At 34.0% G+C, this 20,144-nt stretch overlaps 1 protein-coding gene across 1 annotated transcript in view; it reads right to left on the bottom strand.

The window, feature by feature from the left end:
* MDGA2 (MAM domain containing glycosylphosphatidylinositol anchor 2) overlaps nucleotides 1–20,144 on the bottom strand; it is an 811,488-nt gene that overhangs the window by 347,785 nt on the left and 443,559 nt on the right. Inside the window, exon 3 of the mRNA XM_081048257.1 lies at nucleotides 6,361–6,535. Coding sequence (XP_080904383.1) covers nucleotides 6,361–6,535 — 175 coding nt within the window. The remainder of the gene's footprint in view (nucleotides 1–6,360; nucleotides 6,536–20,144) is intronic.

Raw genomic sequence — 20,144 nt, 5'->3', positions numbered from 1 at the left:
CACAACCTCAAGTATTTCCAATATCCAGAAGCAAACTTTACTAATGCATATTTTAAGAATCCTTGGTTTTGCCTTCATATTTCTAAATGTTTAACTGCTATTATAGATTTTTTTTTCCACATGCACATTGTCTTACCGATTTCTTCTTGTTGAGAGAAGTCTTTAGCTCTCTTATATGAATCCTCTTCTATCCTCCCTCTATTTACATCACACTTTTGGTTAAGTCAACTGATGTTGTTATTGTTGATCATGCAAGTATCCTGCACAGCTGGACCTTGCAGTATATTTAGATCATATTTCATTTCACACAACTTTTTCTTAATCTTCTGTTAATAATGCAAACATTTTGTTTCCTCAATTTTATATGTACTCATCCAACCATATTAAAAGCTGTCCATGAGAAGTGTAAACTTCCTCTCTGAAACATCTGGTAACCCAGCAGTTGTTTCTCTTTCCTGAACACATCCTCTTTCTTCCAGCTTCAGTCTGTCTTTGGTTGCTTTTCAGGCCAAACACACAGCTATCATCACTGTGTCTTGCTTCATTATCATCCTGGGATTTCCATCTTTATTCTCATATACATAATCTCTTTAAAAAAGTGTGTGTGTGTGTGTGTGTATATATATATATATATATATATATATATATATATATACACACACACACACTTTATATATATATATATATGTATGTATATATATATATATATGTGTGTGTGTGTGTGTGTGTGTGTATATATATATATATATATATATATATATATATATATATATATATATATCTTTCTCTTTATTGATTTAATTCCTAGTTTTGGTGGGAAATATATAAAAGCAGTACACTGAGAAAGGGAAAATTAGAGAAAAAATTGGAAACCCTATAGGTCTAAAAATGTCTTCTATCTTCTTTAATATTTGAAAAAAAATGGCTATATATAAAGTTTTGGTTTAAAAATAGTTTTCCTAAAGAAGTCCAAAAGCTTTACTTATTGTCTTCTAGCTTCTTAATTTCTACTGAGAAGAACTGTGCCATTTTGATTTTAATTCTTGATATGTAGCCATTTTAGAACACAAATTAAAACACTTCAGAAACTTTTAAGATCTTCATTTTGCTCCTACTATTTTAAATTGCATGTTGATGTGTTTTGATGTAAATCTTGTTTACTCCATCATACTAAGCACCCAGTGGGGCCTTTTTAATTGAAAACACATGCCCAACTCGGATGAGAAAATTTCTTAATTGTTTTAAAAATAATTTCTTCAGCTCTATTTTCTGTTTGGAATAGTTATTCAAATGTTAAATCAGCTGTACTATTTCTTTAATTTACTTGTCTTCTCTCCCTTGTTCCAACCCTTTGATTGTTAAATTTTGTTTGACTCTGTACAATTTCTTCAAATTTATCTTCCATCCCTTCTATTGATTTTTATTTTATTATTTTTTAAATTCTAAGAGTTCTTTGACATTCTCTAAGACTTCATTGTTTGTATTTTCCTGTTCTTGTTACATGAATGAACTTTTCTCATTTTTATTTTTCTGAGAATACTAATTGAAAATATTATGTTTTGTTTGTATTTTAGCCCTTTGTATTATCTTTGTTTCTTGAATTCTTCTCCCCATTTTTTACCTTGATTTTCCTCATTTTTCTCAAAAGATTGCCCCAAATATCTGGTTATCTAGTATACTCACATCTAATAATCAATTTTAAAGGAGCTTATTGGCAGCTTTGTCAATTAATAGTAGGCTTCATTGTGAGTGTATTAGCTGGGCTATTTCACCAAGACCCCTCCTTTTCAGAAAAGGATAGTCTTTTCTCCAGAGCTCATCAGTTTTCCTAGACAGGAATTCTCTAATTTTCTACCCAGAAGGTATTCTTATAACCAAATGGGAGAAAAAACGGTGATGAATATGTGAACTTTCACTTAATAACCCTGATTTAACTACAGTATGCCTCCTCTTGTTTTTGATAATTTCAAATTTCGTAGTTCAATGATTCTCTGGTTGAACATCTCTCTCTCTCTCACACACACACACAAATCTAGTCTTCTGTAGGGATTACTGGGAAGCTGGCAGGAGAAAGGTGGTTAAGCATTGGACTATTTGAAATATGGAAGGGGATCTGGGTGTGCAACTTATAGACTCTTTCAACCAAGTCTGATTTTAGACTCAATTGCACTCACTCTGAGAGCTAAGTTCCTGAGAGTTTTAAAAATTCTGTAGAATGAGTATGCCTAGGTCTGTCCTCCATACTGAAAGCTTTCAGTTAAACTTTCTTTACAGTAGCCATTCCCTGATCTGATTATTTTCCTTCAAAATTTTCTGTCATTTCCTCTCCCATTCTCCTCTTCCTGGTTGATTATGTGTTTTGTTATTGTTGTTGTTACTTCATTTCTTTGCTGTTATTTCAGTGTGGTTTCAGGGAAAAAAACATCAGAATGAGTATGTTTAAAACAGCAGGTTTAAGTACAACTAATTCTACATGTTTATCTTAAACATATAGCTGTTATTTTTCAGACTCTCAGAAGCTATTCTGAGAATCTGTAAACTAGACTCTCAGAGTCTAGAATTGTAAAGATTTGCAACTGATAGCTTTTGATCAAAAGTATATAAATGACTACATCATATATTACAAAAAAGATTAAATCATTATGTGGTTATGAAATTTGCCTATTTATAGATATACTTTTTATTATAATTATACTTCATACAACTCTTGGACTGTTTTTTATAATTCTTAAAAAAATGATAGGTCTTGTAAATTGCGGAACATAGTTATACTATTATATGAATAATAATAGAAAGCAAACTGTATTGTTGATTGAAATACTAAAAAAAATACATTTGGTAGCTGTTTTCTAAAAACAAAGTGGTCTAATATTTCTATGACAAGAAATTTTAGAAAATTAAGTAGAAAGAAATTGCTAATTGAGTTTAATAAATCTTCCCAAATTGATCAAAATTTTTATTTAGTGTCAGAAATATTTCAAAATATCTACCTAATGAAAATACCTCCTTTTATATCTGTCAGCATTATAGCAATTCTTCTTCTGAAACTAAATTTCCTCACCCAAATAATGAGGAGTTATCACTAAATTTCTTTTAGGTCAGTGGTAGCTCTAAAGTCTAGAAATTGATGATCAGAACATGGGATTGAATGATTTATATGTTTTCACTATTATGAAAACTCTCCAGTAGTACTGATGGCCATAAAATTAACATTTTATGGGGTACTTTTTAAGACAGCCTATCACAAAGAATTCAAGGCTAAATTCTAATATTATTTACTAGAATTTATATTAAATCCACACCATACCACCTCAGTTTGTTGTTGCAAATATAATCCTGACCTGCAGCTTTGTTTTGTTTTGTTTTATTCTATGCCCATCTTGTGTTCCAAGTTTACTGAGATTGGTGAAACACCATTTGTGGAACCAGTTTAGAAAATGAAATAAAAATCTATGTGGTTCAGGTGATGATTCTAAAATCCTGACTCCAAACAGACAAATGGGTCCTATTATTTCAGCATTTCCTAAAATACTTAATGCAAAGGACCTGAAATAAAGTCAGTTACTTGTTTTTGGTTTATAAAAAATAAATGTCTATTGAATAAAGCAGTCAAATCAAAATCCAAGCACTGATGAATGTTAAGACTGTAATCCAGTTTTAGACACCAAGGTTGCCAAATTTAAACACAGCATTAATAAGCTAGTCATCTTCTTATTAATAATGATAGAACAGGTTTAAAATTATAAAGATTCCCACAGAGAAAAGATACTTAAACCTAAAAACTGTAATCTTCAATCAAGGTTATGTTTGGAACACATGGATTCTTCAAAGAGGCCTAGTTGTCTCTATTGTGAAGTGTTCTTATCAGTCGAAAAGTGTTGGAAAAATTACTCTCTGAAGTTTATTTATCCAAACTCTCAAGAATGGGCATAACTCTAAACACGTGTCTAGATTCCATATGAAAGATCTTCTCTGGAGTTGAAGGTAAAAGATTCCATGGAAAATTTATATTAGAGAGATATCCATGGAGTCCATAATTTAAAACATGTTATTTTCTCAAATAATATAATTTTAGACAACTTCCTAATAAATCCTGGCCACCAAAAAAGTACTGAAAATAGTATTTCACGATGGTTTGCATGGCAGTGACATTTCACTTAAACAAGCCAGAACAACATATATGTCAAGTCCAGGTTGGTGGGAAAAAAACCCCAAAGGAAGTCAAAGAAGAAGAAGGCAACAGAGCTAGTGCCTTCAGGCCTGGCTGCTTGGAAGGTGACATAGCCTTAACAGACTAATAGGGATTGGTAAATCCAGAAGAAGCACTGCTATCATTTCCACCAAAGTTTGCAACATGAACTAAGGCACTGAGGTAGTATTGAGTATGAACAGCAAGAGAGCTGCACCCATAGAAAAGAGTGGGCATAATGCAGAAGAGTACTGAAAAGGCTTTGTAGTAAGAGGAGAGAGGAATATTTTTAAGAGTCCTTATAAATGTCATTAAGGACGTCATTCCTTTCTTTGTACTTGATTTTTAACCGAGAAATAATGTTTTAAAATTATCATTACCAAACCTAGTGTGGTGACAATGCAAGCCCCCATCTCTTATTCATAACCTTTGGGGAATATTTTTCAGAATATTTCAGATTTAAGAAAGATAATACAGTACATATACCATGTATTACATAACACACCCAGCAGGATTCACGGTGATACTGTGTGATCAAACACATTATTTCCTGAGCAAAATGTGGCTTTTGCATACAAAGTAGGCTAAGCGAAGGGTATAAAGCTATTTCTAATTTTCTGTGTGAGTCACTTCAGGTCAGATGTTGCCATCAAACTAGTTCACATCAGGTTTTCCTGAAAAAAGTTAAAACCCAATGAAACGAAACAAGACACACCTATTCAATTTTCATAACTTTTAGATGTTAGACTTGTGTTTAAGATATTGAAGTTCTGTATTTGATAACTTCATGAGAAAACTATAATAACAAAAAAACACAGGTGCATACTCTAAGTTATATCATAGAAATATTGAATTCATTTAAATTACGTTTAATTTAAAATTATCTATGAACAAAAATACTCAAAATAGTATTTTTTTAAAAGTATATGTAACTAAAAATATTTGTTCAGGAGTAGGAGGGCCAGGAGTTATACTGATCTTGGGAAGTGTATGGCGAGGCCAGCATGTGAACCAAGAATGACAGGGAGAGAGAGAGCATGGGACGCAAATGCCCAAATTATACCAAGAAATGCCTAAGTAACTGGAAAATGCTAGAGAGAATGGAACGTGGATTTCCTCTCTCTCACACTTTTCAGGAAGGGAGCAACTAAGTACCTGAATGTGGAAGGTGAATCACAAATGTAGCCCTGTCATCCACTTCTGAGTCACCTGAGTAATGAAATGAGATTCAGCATAGGATCTGATAAATAGATCTTATACAATCCCAATCACTTCCCTAACTATGCAACACTTGCCCAGCATTGAAGGAAAAGGAAAGAATGAAAGATGAGTAGAAAACCAGGAATGCCTCACTTGTTACTTATGCCTGCATTACATGAAGGTGAAAAAATATTTTATTCTAATATTAGTTAATCAAATGTAAGTTCTTGTAAAAAGACAATAGAATGATGAATAAACCTGTTCAAAAGATCAAATTGATTGTAGACCCTTAATTTGCTTTTGTGGGAAGAAAGTAAGGAGACCAAGAGGATTTTAAATGTATTTGCTAATAGCAAAAAGCGGAAAAATGAGACTAAGAACCAAAAGAAATCAACACAGTACACATTTTCCACATGGCACGGCATTGCCCAAAGTACTGATTGCTTTCCATAGACTTAGATCAAAAACAGACTCTACAAGTAAAGTCTTTCACAAGTAAATAGCTCCACGTATATGATGTGCATTTAAAAAAAATAACTGAAATCACACATGAGTAAAATTAACAAGTGAGAATATGCACATCATGATCCTATAACAAATATAAACATGCATTTATATACTTACATGTAAAGATAAGAAGTACACATATTCAACATTCACAGTCATTGGTGGGATTGTCAGTAATTATTTACTGCCTTATTCATCTGGTTCCTAAATGCTCTTTAGAAAATATTTGTGATTTTATGAAAATTATGAAAATTTCTAATTGAAGACTCTCTCATCAGGAAATATATTAAATGAGCTCCCATTATATTACATATTTTTTTTATCCTCAGCTAAATGGAACTCTATTTTTAGGAATAAATCATAGTTTTTTCCCCAAAGAGCGACAATAAAAAATATATCTCCAGTTGCAGGACAAAAGAAACCAATCAAAGACTTAATCATAGATTTCTGGGAAATTTACTTACAGTATACATCCACTCTGATTGACTTTATCGCTGGGGATCCCAAGCCATTCTCTGCTTTACAGTAGTACCGGCCTCCTTGGTGTCGCTGAATATTTGTTATCCTCAAAGTCTCATTGAAGACACTTGAGTCTTGGAATCTGTCAGAGGCACTTCCTGCTGTTTTGGTCCACCTGATCTGAGCAAGCATCAACAAAGATTGTTACTTTAGGTTGGTTTTCTCAAAGAAAAATGAAAAAATCAAATCATTGGTAGAGTTCGCTTTCAGAACTCCTGCCATGCCATTCCTGGCAAGGTATTAAAATGTTTATACATATAATTGAATTATACAGTTTTAAATGTAATGTCATCATTGTATAGTGTATGCAATTTTAATTCAATTGCATAGAATATATGAATATCTTAATCAGAATGGAGGGTAAATAAATAAATAAAAAGAGTTAAATATAAGTGCAGTTGTTCCCCCTGATCTGTGCTTTCACTTTCTGAGGTTTCAGTTACCTGTGCACAACCGCAGTCTGAAATATTAAATGGAAAATTCCAGAAATATATAATTCATAAGTGTTAAATTACATGTTGCCATTCTGAGTCACATGATGAAATCTCCCACAGTCCTGCTCCATCCTGCCAGAGATGTGAATTATCCCTTTGTCCGGGATAATTCCACACTGTATAAACTACCTCCAGTTAGTCCTTTAGTAGCCATCTCAGTTATCAGATCAACTGCTGTGGTAGCAATGCTTGTGTTCAAATAACCTTATTTTACCTAAAACTGTCCTCAGACCTATTCATATAACTTTTATTACAGTATATGGTTATAATTGTTCTATTTTATTATTAGTTATTTTTGTTAATCTCTTACTGTGCCTAAAGTTAAACTTTATCATAAGTATGTCTGTATAGGAAAAAACATAGCACATACTCTCTCTCTCTCTCTCTCTCTCTCTCTCTCTCTCTCTCTCTATATATATATATATATATATATATATATATATATATATATATATATATGGTTTAATACTATCTGTGGTTTCAGTGTGGTTTCAGGCATCAACTGCGGGCCTTGGAAAGTATATCTGAGAATAAGGGGGGGATCTCTTGAAATACATTGGAAATATGAATCAGTTTCTCTTTTTGTTGTATATTTAAATTTTTGCTTTCCATTTCCCAAACCCAGTAAAGTACTTTTTATTTATTACTACAGGAACTACAGCTAGCCTCTCAATGTCTTTTGTGACATGCTTCATTATTTGATTTTAAATTTCTAGTTGATTCAAATAATTTAAACCTATTACTATAAGGGCTTATTGAGATTATGTGTAATTTTATACACCTGGTTGTTAAAAGTTTTTTTTTAATGGCTTTGCTTTAATAAGCCCACAAATGACTTGTCTGTTTTGATAATTAGAATTTACTTTACATCAATAATTATTTCCAAAAAATGTGCAAACTTTTCCAAAGAAAACATTTCTATTACACTGCCAAAACACTTTAAATATCTAAAACATTTCATTATAAACAATACCACTCTTTTAAACACAGCTGTGTACGACAGACGTAGATTTTGCTAGCAATAAAGACTGGCATTCAACTCAAATTTTGTGTATTTTAACTTATAAAACCTGAACAAAAGCCACATGATGATACTGCAAAGTGATACAAAATAGAAAGTAAAAATAATTTGGTTTTATTTCTTTCATTGTCCCTGCTATATAATATATAATATATATTTGTTTGTTTTGATTTTTAGGGAGAGAAATGGCTGACAGAAATCCTCTGGTCAAACACACATGAAGAAATACAAAAAACGCAACTAAAGACTGAATCTTCAAAATTGAAATCCTACAACATTTGCCATTCTCTATGCTATTTTCATATAATGTGAATTAAAATTTATGATCTAATGACTTTAAAAGTACTTTTAAAAAGTTCTCCAAATCATTGAAATGCCAGTATGAATATAATCATACTTGCCCTTAATAATAAGTAAAATGAAAATATTACTTAGAGATGATAAAAATTGACAAAAATCACAAAATTAATTCACAAAATTAAATATCAAATATTTATTCAACACTTTCTCTGTGCATGGAATACACACAGAAGAGCATAATTCCTGATTTCAAGTAGTTAATAAACTAATTACCAATAAGCTCATAAAAAGACAGGTGTAACAAGGGCACTGGTTTGATAAGTATTATTTCTATGGTGAAATCTACACTTCTACTTGCATTTAATTTTCAAAATCTATAGGTAAACAAATAAAGAAGAGAAATAAACTAAACATTTTTGTTCTTGTGTAGAAATATGCTAATTCTCAGATAATAGATATTTTTCAGATAGAAATAGCACACCATTCCAATTAAGATACCAAGTTTTCATCGACTATCATAATAAAAAAACCTGATTTTGAAAAGTGAATATTTCAAAAAATAAAAAGTAAGTTCAGAATAAAAAGAGATAGAAAATTAGCCTATTGTTTTCACATATTAAAAATGTGTTATGTAGATAAAGTGATTAAGTTGTATAGTACTGAAAATTGTTCAGGAATAGGGCAAAGAGAAAAAACATGCATGAACTTGTGTGTGGGGGGGAGAGAAAGCGAGAGAGAGCGAGAGAGAGAGAGAGAGAGAGAGAGAGAGAGAGAGAGAGAGAGAGAGAGAGAGAGAGAAACAAGAAACAGAGAGAGAGGAAGGGGGGAGAAAAGAGACAGGAGAGAGAGGCAGAGTTACTATGAGACAGACTAGCAGTCATCAAACTTTTTGGCCTTAGAACACATTTATACTCAAAATTTATTAAGGACACCAATTGTTACAATTGCTTTTGTTTATTAGAATTATATTCATTCATAATTATAGTATTAGAAATTAAAATTGAAATTTTCAAACTACATATTATTAACACATTTTAAATTATATTGATAAACTGACGACATGTTAACATTAGGAACTGTTTTAGTCAGACAACTATTTTCCAAAACAAAAAGTAATTGAGTAAAAAGAATGAAATTGTTTTATAGTTCTGCAAAGCTCATCAATATTTAGTTTAGTGGAAAAGATCTAGCTAGAGAATCATATCAGCTTCTGCATGCACTTTGCTGCAACATATTGCTTTGTTTGAAATATTTTTTTTTAAAAAATCTGGCCTTACCAGATTTTTGGTTGTAAAGGCAAAATAATTTCAACAGCCTTTTCAGATAACTGTGAAGAATCTTCTTTGATATCACACTAAAACTCAAAAGTGGTAGTTTCCTAACGTTTGCTTGCAAAGTAGAATCTATAACCATATCAATGACCTTTTGGTACTCTGTTATATTAAAATCCATTGGTCTATCTGGAACTTTGTATGGATGTGTTTTACTCATACATGATTTCATAGTCATTTGGAAAATATAAATTCACTGAATTATACAGAACTTCCAAATGTTGACATATTTAATTTTATAATACAAGTCATGTTTATTAATCTCATCATCAATATCTTCAGAAAAGTCTTTAAGACTCAGAGGCCATCATGCTTATGTTGGCAGATTTTCCAAAATTCTAATTTATATTTTAAAAATGTGAATTTTATCATTAGTTACAATTATAGCTAAGGTATTTTCTTTGGGATAGAAGGATCATTTGACTTATTTTTGAAAAATATTTGCCAAATGTCCAAGTTTGAATAACCATAGTTTGTATAACAATCATTCTATTAAATAAAAACACTTTTCTATGAAAAAAGTGGCTAATTTACCACAAAACTCAATCACAAAAGTCTGTTCTCTGTAGACAACCACTGTGCTTCAGTAAGCAGCAGAAATGCTTTATAAAAATCTTTCATTTTGTCACTCAGAATATTAAAAATATGGTAGTCAACTTTTAAAATATTAAAGAGTTTTTCCCCTCCATTTATTCCTCTACTTTTAAACAAATAAATACTGAAAGAAAATATTACTGAGCCATTGAAAGGCATAAGTTTACTTATTGAGAGGGCGTATCGAGTTATATGTCTAAATGAGGAGAAAAGAAACTCCAGACATACTCTGATAAAAGTTGTGACTTCAAAGTCTACAAAGAAAATATGTAGGCTTCCAGAAAGAAGGACCAAACTATTACAATGTATCAGAGTCCGCTCATTTCCCAAGGTTGACACCCATTCTTTCATTGTACTTGAACTCCAAATTATTCATTGGGCAATGGCTGCCCAGGATGAAGGAAACATTTTCCAGCTATCCATTCAGCTATATTCTTGTCAGTGTGTTTCAAGCAGAAATGCCCTTGTTAGAAAGCAACACTCCACATTTTGCTCATTTTAGCACATTTCCACTGACTCCCATCTTGGACCTTAACTTATTTGGAATGAAAGTCAAGCACAGAGAAGCAATAAAACAGAAAAAAATCTGAATTAGTGACATCACCGGTGTTGTACGTACCTGATCTGAACTATTTATAGCCCTGGACTTCTACATGACAAAGAAATTAAATTCTATCTTATGTAATACATTTTGGGGAATTTCTATGACTAACACCCAAACTTAATTCAAATTGGTATGCTTGGAGAGGTACAGGAGATCAGCTTGTCTTCAGGATCTTCACCTCCAACACTGAAAGCTCAGAAACAGTAGAGTTTTACCTGCAACTACTGAAAGGCAGCGGGACAAGGGATCACCGACATCCTAGTATCTGACAGCCAAGATTTCATTTGTCTTAGTGTGAAAGAAAAAATATTCAGTGATATGTAAACATTGAGTAAGCTCAGGGTTCAAATAATTTCACCTGACAAAAATATTTGAGACAATAGGAAGTGTGATTAAGAAGTACCATGAATGTTTAAATTAAAAAACAAACAAAAAGAACTTATTACAGTAAAAGACACATTACCATTAATCCCCCTCAAAATACCCCCCCACATGCTTCGAACATACTTATCCCATCTTGCCACTTTCTTGCCACTTTCTTGCCACTTTCTGAAGCAGTTCTGGAAGTCCTCTTTCGTGAGTGTCTTTAGTTGAGTTGTCATGGCTTCCTCAATACCCTGACTCATTTTGACTGGGGAAGAACCAGAAGTCACACAGTGCCAGATACGATCCAGTGAATAAGATGGATAACGACACACAATAATGTTTTTATTTGTAGAAATTGACATATAGCAGCGATATGTGACATGGAGCCTTTCTGTTGTGGTCAAGAAATATGGTGAATGCTGCTGCCGAGTGCCATCCAATGGAAAGGCAGGGATCTTCAATACACATAGCAGCACACTGAAACTTAGTAACAGTGTATGACAAGTTTCAACTTGTTCAGTGCAATCAGTTGGGTGTGAGATACGGTTGAGAGAAATTGTTTTAAATTGTGCTGTAAATCATCCTCCATCATGACAAAGCTCCATGGCACACATTGCTTCTGGTATATGGGAATGCCTGCCAAATAAAAACATTATGGTGTGTGCTCATCTACATTATTCACTGGATCTGGCACCATGTGACTTCGGGCTGTTCCCCAAAGTGAAAATGATTCAGGATATTGCGGCAGCCATGACAGCAAGAGGGAACAGAACCAACATACTTGGAAGTTGATTCAGACCACAGCAGAGCACTGCCCAATTAGCTCCACAAGAGGCACACACAAAGGGCTGTACAGCAGGCACCAGAGACCACTGTGGTGAATCTTGCTCAGTGGGGTAAGCCTCCTACACAGCAGCCCATAATGTGTGGATGTGGCCAAACACCACAGCCAGTTAGTCTGAGGGCCAATCCCACCAGAAGTGCCGATAGCAATCGAGGCTTAAATATAACAGGAGGGCACACACAACACACACAAGGGACATTCCTGGAGCATCCAGTGCAGTTGACCAGAGAGATTGTGCCACTGAGCCCGACAAGGCATCTAATATATAAGGCCACCCAGCAATACTAAAGATGTAGCAGTTCTATTTAATAGTTTGAAACAAACACAGAGAAGCAACACAAATGAGGAAATAAAGAAATACATTCCAAATAAAAGAACAAGATAAAAATATAGGAAAAGAACTAACAAAATGGAAGCAAACTACCAGACACAGAGTTCAAAACAATGGTTATAAGGATGCTCAAAGAACTTAGTAAGAACTTCAACAAAAAGATATCAAGCATAAAAAAGGAAATAGGTATCATAAAAAAGAACCATTCAGAAATGAAGAATACAATAAGTGAAATGATGAAAGCACTAGAAGGAATCACCAGCAAACTAGATGAAGCAGAGGATTGAATCAGCTATTTGAAAGACAAGGTAGCAGACAACAAACAGAAAAAAAAAAAAAATGAGACATAAGAATCCAAAAAATGAGGATAGTTTAAGGGGCTTCTGAAACAATATCAAGTGTACCAATATTTGCAGCATAGCGGTACCTCAAGGAGAAGACAGAAAGCTAGGAATTCAAAACCTGTTTGAGGAAATAATAATGGAAAACTTCCCAACCTTGGCGAAATAAATGGATATACAAGCCCCTAAAGTGTACAATCCCAAACAAGATGAACCCAAAAGACTCACATGAAAAAACATCATAATTAAAATCCCAAAAGTTAAAGACAAAGAGAGAATCCTAACAGCAGCAAGAAAAAAGCAGTAAGTTACTTGTAAGGGAGCGCCCATAAGACTGTCTGCTGATTTCTCAACAGAAACTTTGCAGGCCAATAGGGATTGGCATGAAATATTCAACGTGATAAAAAGCAAGGACTTAACTTAAAGTCCACCCAGCAAAACTACTTTACCCAGCAAGGCTATCATTTAAAATCCAAGGACAGATAAAGAACTTCCCAGACAAGAGAAAGTTAAAGGAGTTCATCACCACCAAATCAGTATTACAAGGATATTAGAAAGACTTCTTAAAAAAAAAAAAAAAAAAAAAGATAATATATATGAATAATAAAATGTCAATAACTACACATCTATCAATAATTACTTTCAATGTAAGTGGATTAAATACACCAATCTAAAACATAAGGTGGCTGAATGGATAAAAAAACAAAACCCTTACATATGCTGCCCACAGAGACTCACCACAGATAGAAAGGCAAAAAGAGATTAAAAGAAAGGAATGGAAAAAAATATGTCATGAAAATGAAAACAAAATAAAACAAAAATCTGGGGTAGCAATTCTTATACCAGACAAAATAGACTTTAAACAAAGGCTATAACAAGAGACAAAGAAGGACCCAGTAATCCCTCTTTTGGGTATTTACTCAAAGAAACACAAAATGCTACTTCAAGGAGAAGTACACCTCCATATATCCATTACTGCCTTATTTTACAATAGCCAAGATGTGTAGGCAGCCTGGGTGTGTCTGTCAATCGATGAAAGGATAAAGAGTAGGCAGTACATACATAAAGTAGAATATTGCTCTGCCATGGAAGGGAATGGGTTCTTGCCATCTGCGGCAGCATGGATGGACCTGGGAGTACTGTGCTGAATGGAGTATGTCAGACAGAGAAAGACAAATGCAATGTGATCTCACTTATATGTAGAATCTAAAGAACAAAATAAACAAAAAAAGAGAAACAGACTCACAGATGCAGAGAACATTTTGATGGTTGCCAGATAGGAGAGGTGTTGAAGGGGTGGGTGAAAAAGAGGAATGGATTAAGAAGTACAAATTGGTAGTTACAAAATAGTCATGGGGATGTAGGATATAATGTAAGGAATATAGTCAATAATACTGTGTCAGATGGGTACTAGGTTTATCAGGGTGATAGATGGGAGGGAGATTTGGGGGCAGGGTGAAAAAGGTGAAGGGATTAAGAAGTACAAATTGGTTGTTACAAATAGTCATGGGGATGTAAAGTAAAGCATAGGGAATACAGTCAACAATATGGTAATAACTATGTATAACGCCAGGTGGGTACTAGACTAGTCAGGGGAATCGCTTCTTAAATAATATTACTAATGTCTAACCACTATGCTGTACACCTGAAATTAATATAAAATAATATTGAATGTCATCTGTAATTGCAAGTTTAAAGAAGGGTGGAAAGGTGAAGAGAAATAAGTGATCCAAATTTCCAGGTATAAAACAAATAAGTCATGGAGATGTAATGTACAGCATGGGGAATATAGTCAATAATATTGTGATAACGTGGTACAGTGTCAGATGGTTGCTGGACTTATCACGGTGATCACTTCTTTAAACATGTAAACATTGAATAACTAAGGTATGGTGTATACTTGAAAGTAATATAATATTGTATGTTAGCTGTATTTTTAATAAAACTATTAAATATAAAATAAAATCAATGAGTCAAGAGTGACAACATATAATATTAAATTAATAAGATGTTTGCAATTTAAAACACTCACAGGGAAAGTAGGTCATTACTTTATGTAGTGTTAAAAGTCACAACTGTTAGCAAAAATATACCGTATTAATTGGTATGCAGTAAAGTACAGAGCAGCTAAAGTTATAAATCAAATTAGAAACGGAAAAATTTTAGAAACATGCAGTTACAGTGGAAAATTTCAATTCATATCTGAGATTTAGGCAGTTTTATACACTACAATTTTTTTTATTAAGTTAAAAATTAACTAAGATAGGGCAAAATTGAAAAATGTCATCAACACGTGACTAACAAAAGGTTTTGATTCATGGAAAGAATCCTTTTCTTATGTCCATTAAAAATTTACAGAAAATAATTATGTAGTTGGAAGCAAATCAAACAAACAAACAAACAAAAACCTTTGATTTAAAAAGCAGACATAGTACAGCCCATCTGGATTTTATGTAATACAGTTATAAATGAATAACCGAAAGGTGACATGGAAATCCAGTTATTGTTGAAAGAGAAAATTAAAAGGAAAATTGATAACTATCTAGAAGTCAAGGAATAGAAAACCATTTTACACTAAAATCGGTGAGTACAGTGAAAGTACAATGAGTACAGTGAAAGGAATACATAGAGCATAGAGGAAAACACCTTCTATATTAAGCAATTAATAAATGATAAGTAAATAAATAAAACAAGTATTCATCTAATTTAATTTAATGTAGGTTGCTGGACTTGAATCTAAACTCCTATTGGCTAATCAATACAAGAACTGTAGAACTAATTCATCTTTACTTTTAATTTCTTCCCATGGATATTCTTCTGAGCTAGCCTTGCATAGGTGCAAAGAATGTCACTGGAGAAACAATCAAATACGCAGGAAATACCACAGGAATGCTTTAAGGATAATTCAACTCTGGATCCCAGCAATTATTTTAGTAGGTAACTTGTTGAATGAAAATATAGCATTTAAATTGAAACTTGAGAGGTTGGTGTATATAATGGTGTCATGCAGTGTCATGCAGGATGTCAGGTGGGGTCTCTGCTCCCGCTCCCCACATAAGAACGCAGGACATGGTGAGGCCAAAAAGGAACACCCACAGAGCCATAGATAGGAGAGTCATACCACTATATTCTCGCTGGCAGCTGGGTTGGAGACATAGGAAGCAGGAGCCACACTGACTGCATCCTGCCGTCCACTTCTCTGCAATCCACAACCCACACTCTGTTGTGCTAACTGCAATCCTTGCTTGCCAGCCACCATCTACTTTCTAGCCCCCCTTTGCTGCTAGCATCGCCACAGCAGTTATATTAGTGGCCAATGGCTCACTGGTTACAGCTGACGGCCAACTAGCCACAGCTGATGACCAGCCAATCACAGTTGATGGCCATTTACTACCTGAGCCAGCACCTTTCCACATGAGGGCAAGAGCCTGGAAACTGCACTCCTGGCTCTGTCCCCACAAATGGTGAGTGTTAGATTCCGCTGTAAGATAGACAATTGACAGTGATTTATACAAGATGAAAGGTAGATTGTGTTATATAAAAAAATACATGTATCTGGAATGTGACAGGCCTGTATATACTTATTGGCTCAGCTCAGGGACTCAGGCCATTTAGAGATGCCCTTTCTACTGAGTGTTGCTTGTGCTCAAGGTCCAAAATAGAAGCTACAGATCTAATTGTCACTAGCAGAAGGAAAGACAAAAGGTGTCTGCTAGTTGTCTTTTACAGAAAGATGCTGCCTCATGACACTCCTGCTTACATCGTATAGCTATATCTGCATCCTTAGTCACAAGAAAGGCTGCCTTACCATGCATGGCACCTCCCTCCCAGTCCCCTGCTAAAATCTGATATTTCAGTAACTCTGAAAAAAGAGGAGAGAGGATATGTGGGGCAACTGCTAGTCCCACAGTGGGAATAAAATATATCCAATTTCAGATATGCTGCATTATTAAATATGATTATGTTTAAATCCTTTCCAATGACATTAAGTGATAATTTCTATTAAAATAACATAAGCAGAAAAAGAAAGATACTAGCATTTAGGAAATAACCTTTCTTTTGTAATTTTCTACCTAATCTGAAGAAACAACATGGAGATTTCCTTAAGCTGCAGAACACAGCATTTTAATTAATGTCTAGTAAATGAGGATTTGTGAATTGCAGTTATTTTCTATCAGTTGCCAGGGAGTTAGGCCATATACACTGAGGTCAGTCTGTAGAGACAGGTCTGAGCTTTGTCCCAGTCTTGTTTATACTCTGAAAGAAGATCAGGCATCAGTAAAAGAAAGCCAGAGAAAAAGTAATAAACATCGTCTTGTCTGATCTGCTGTAATTACTGGGATGACATGCCACCAGAGCCTTTGGGAGCTAAACAAAGACAGTTAACAGAGTGTCAGCCTGAACGAGTATAAAGGAATATCTGTGGTAGGTGATTATGAGTAGACAGTGCTCATTACATTTTTGAAAAAAAAAAAAAAAGGTTATCCTCTTATCCTGCACTAATAACAGGGAAAATTACAGAGGATATATGTTCTCTTTGAATTATTTAATACAATAAATAGAATTCTGAGGGGTACAGGACTCCAGATCATGCAGGTTCAATTTTTAATAAATCGTATCCGTCTACCATAAATTGTAGCAAAATGTCACGCTGGTTTCTAAATCTAACTGCATAAAAAGAACCATAATTGTCTGACAAAGCAACACATTTTAACTTAAAAACTTCTATACTATATGCATAAAACACCATATTTCTGTAATATGACCAGAATATTAGCGATCACTAATACCCCTACTACTAATATTACTGATACTATTACTAATAAAAAACAATATAATTTATATCTTTAAAAGATCTCTACAAATTAGAGTTACTGACCGCTCTATATGCCCACAATGTGATAAGGAACAATGTCTCAGTATGTGCAGTGCAAACAAGCAGCACAGGGAAGCAATAAAGACAAGAGCCTGAACATCAACAAGTCGTGTTCTCACCAGCCAGAGAATAGAACAATGAAGGAGACAGAATCATCATGGTAAATGTGTTGGAAACCAAAGGAATATCATGTGATGAGGATGGGTATTTCTGAAACTAGATATGCCTAAAAGCAGAGACGTTAGACTTTCCGATCCTTCTTTGGGCTATGGCTTTTGTTTGGACTTCAACTTTGAAGAATTCACTCATCTCTTATGTGAATACACAGTGAGAGAAACTAAATAAAAGGAGTGCTCATCTTTAAATACGTCAGGTGTCCTGTATTTATATGGAGCACTATAATAGGAGGGCCTGCTAGCATTATTTCAAATTCAAGGTGACAGAAGAGGGTACATCTTGTCGCTTATCAATTGAAATGCTTAGCAATACAAAAAGTTGGAGATTGATGTAGACTGCCTCGTGGAAGGGTTTTATTTTGTAGCGTAACCAAGTCATTAACCATGGACTCCAAATAACCAGTAACAGGATTTTACTTCTTTAAAAGTTTGCAAAAAGGCTTTATATTTCATCATCTGATTTTAATCCCACAAAAGGCTTAAAAAGTAGGAAAAATTTTTCTCCCTATTTTAACCCCAGTTCTTCCATGACCTTGTGACTTTGTGCCTTCATACGCAGGTCCCCTTATGACCTGAACGTTCTTTCTTTCACTTGTTATCTAGTTAACTCCTTCTAGTCTTCCAGAAATAATTTATTAGAAAGGCTTCCCTCTCCCATAAAGCTGTTATGTCCTGTTCTTTGTTGCCATAGCACCTCGCAATACCCTGAGATGAGTGCTCATCACATTATATAATTAGTTATTCATATGTTGTTGCAGATAACTGCTGTTCCACTTGACTCTGTCAGAGTCCCCTTATCCTTCTTACTGTAGCAACCTAGGATTCCCTGTTTCCCCGTGTGAAGGTTTTTGGGCTGTGGAGACATTTTGCTCACAGAGGCAGAGTCTGGGAAGGCTTGGGACTCTCCTCCCTACCCAGAGGCTCCTATCCAGTAAGTGACTATTGGTCTAAAAGCGCAGCTCCCTTGCCTCCAGTTAGGACAGATTCTGAAGCATAATTGACACTCCAGAGTTCCTTTACAAGATCAGGTTGAGGCTAATCTCCTAAAAATCACACCCCTGCCTGGCTTCTTCCCTTTCCTGTTCTGCTATATTGATCCACCAACTGTTTCTCCTAAGAGCACTTCCTGAATAAACCACTTGCACATGAATCCTTATTTCAAGCTAAGTTTCTAAAGAACCTGACCTAACACACTCTCTTGCCTTTAACAAACTGTAAGTTATTATGGTGGGGACTAAGGACTGTTTTTTGCTGTTGTTGTTGTTTTTTAGTTTCAGATGTACAATGCAACATAATAGTTAGACATTTACACCCTCACAAAGTGATAACTCCCCTCCCCCAAGCTACTACCCCTCTGACATCTTATATACCTGTTACAGTACTATTGACTATCTTCCTTATTCTATACTCCTCCTTCCATGATCTAAAGAACAGAATAAATGAGCAAACAAAACAGAAATAGACTCAGAGATATAGGGAGAAAAACTGCTGGTTGCTAGATGGGAGGAGGGAGGGGATGGGGGAGAAGGTGAACGGATTAGAAAGAGCAAAGTAGCAGACACAATATAATCATGGGATATGAAATACAGAATGGGGAATATAATCAGCAATGTTGTAAAGATATTTAAGGCAGGGACTGTTTTTGATCTTTGTGTGCCCGGCCCAAAGCACTGAGCCTAGAATACAGTAGTAATTAACAAAAGCATTGTTGTTTGAATGGATTCCTAGTACTATAATTCTGCTGACAATGAAAATATGAATTAGCTAAAATCCCACTCCACATGTCACCCACAATATACAGCAATGAATTTCAGTTAATTGAGATATTGATCTTTTACTACATATTTCTTCAAATGAAAATTGACTCTATCTGCTTTCATTTTGAAATATGGGATTTTTGTTTAAATTCTACAATTTTTAATTAATTTATATGAATCCACTTAAATATTTCCCTATCACGCTTTATAACTATAGGATTATATTTGGACATGGGTTGTTGAAATTACAGGAAAATATTAAATAATACCTCTCTAGTGTCAAGTTTTAAATTGTTGAATTAACAATTAGCATTACTGGATAGGACAAAAGTAAATTTTGATAAATGGAAAAGTAAATTTATAAAGACAAATTCATTTAATTTATAAAGGTAATAGTAGAGGGAACAACATAAAAATAAAAATAGGATAAGTGATGTGTGCTATGAATTAGTTTATTGCAAAGCCACCCAAGTTTTAGAACAGACATAGACTACTAAATGAATAAGCAGTACAATATTGATGGTATAGAAATATCAAATGCTTTAGCTGTGCTAAATATATTCTAATAAGATTGAAGTGCAAAGACTTTACTTCATTTTTCATCATAACTTACATTTATAAGAATTACAACGTTTCACATAAACTATGAAAAATAGGAAAAGAAATGTAAGAGATGTTCTCCAATTTTTCCATA

Source organism: Rhinolophus hipposideros (genome assembly GCF_964194185.1).
Source record: "Rhinolophus hipposideros genome assembly, chromosome: 5".
In the NCBI taxonomy this organism is placed as follows: Eukaryota; Metazoa; Chordata; class Mammalia; order Chiroptera; family Rhinolophidae; genus Rhinolophus; species Rhinolophus hipposideros.
The sequence above is the reverse complement of the archived record's forward strand: the minus strand, read 5'-3'. Positions and strand labels throughout refer to the sequence as shown.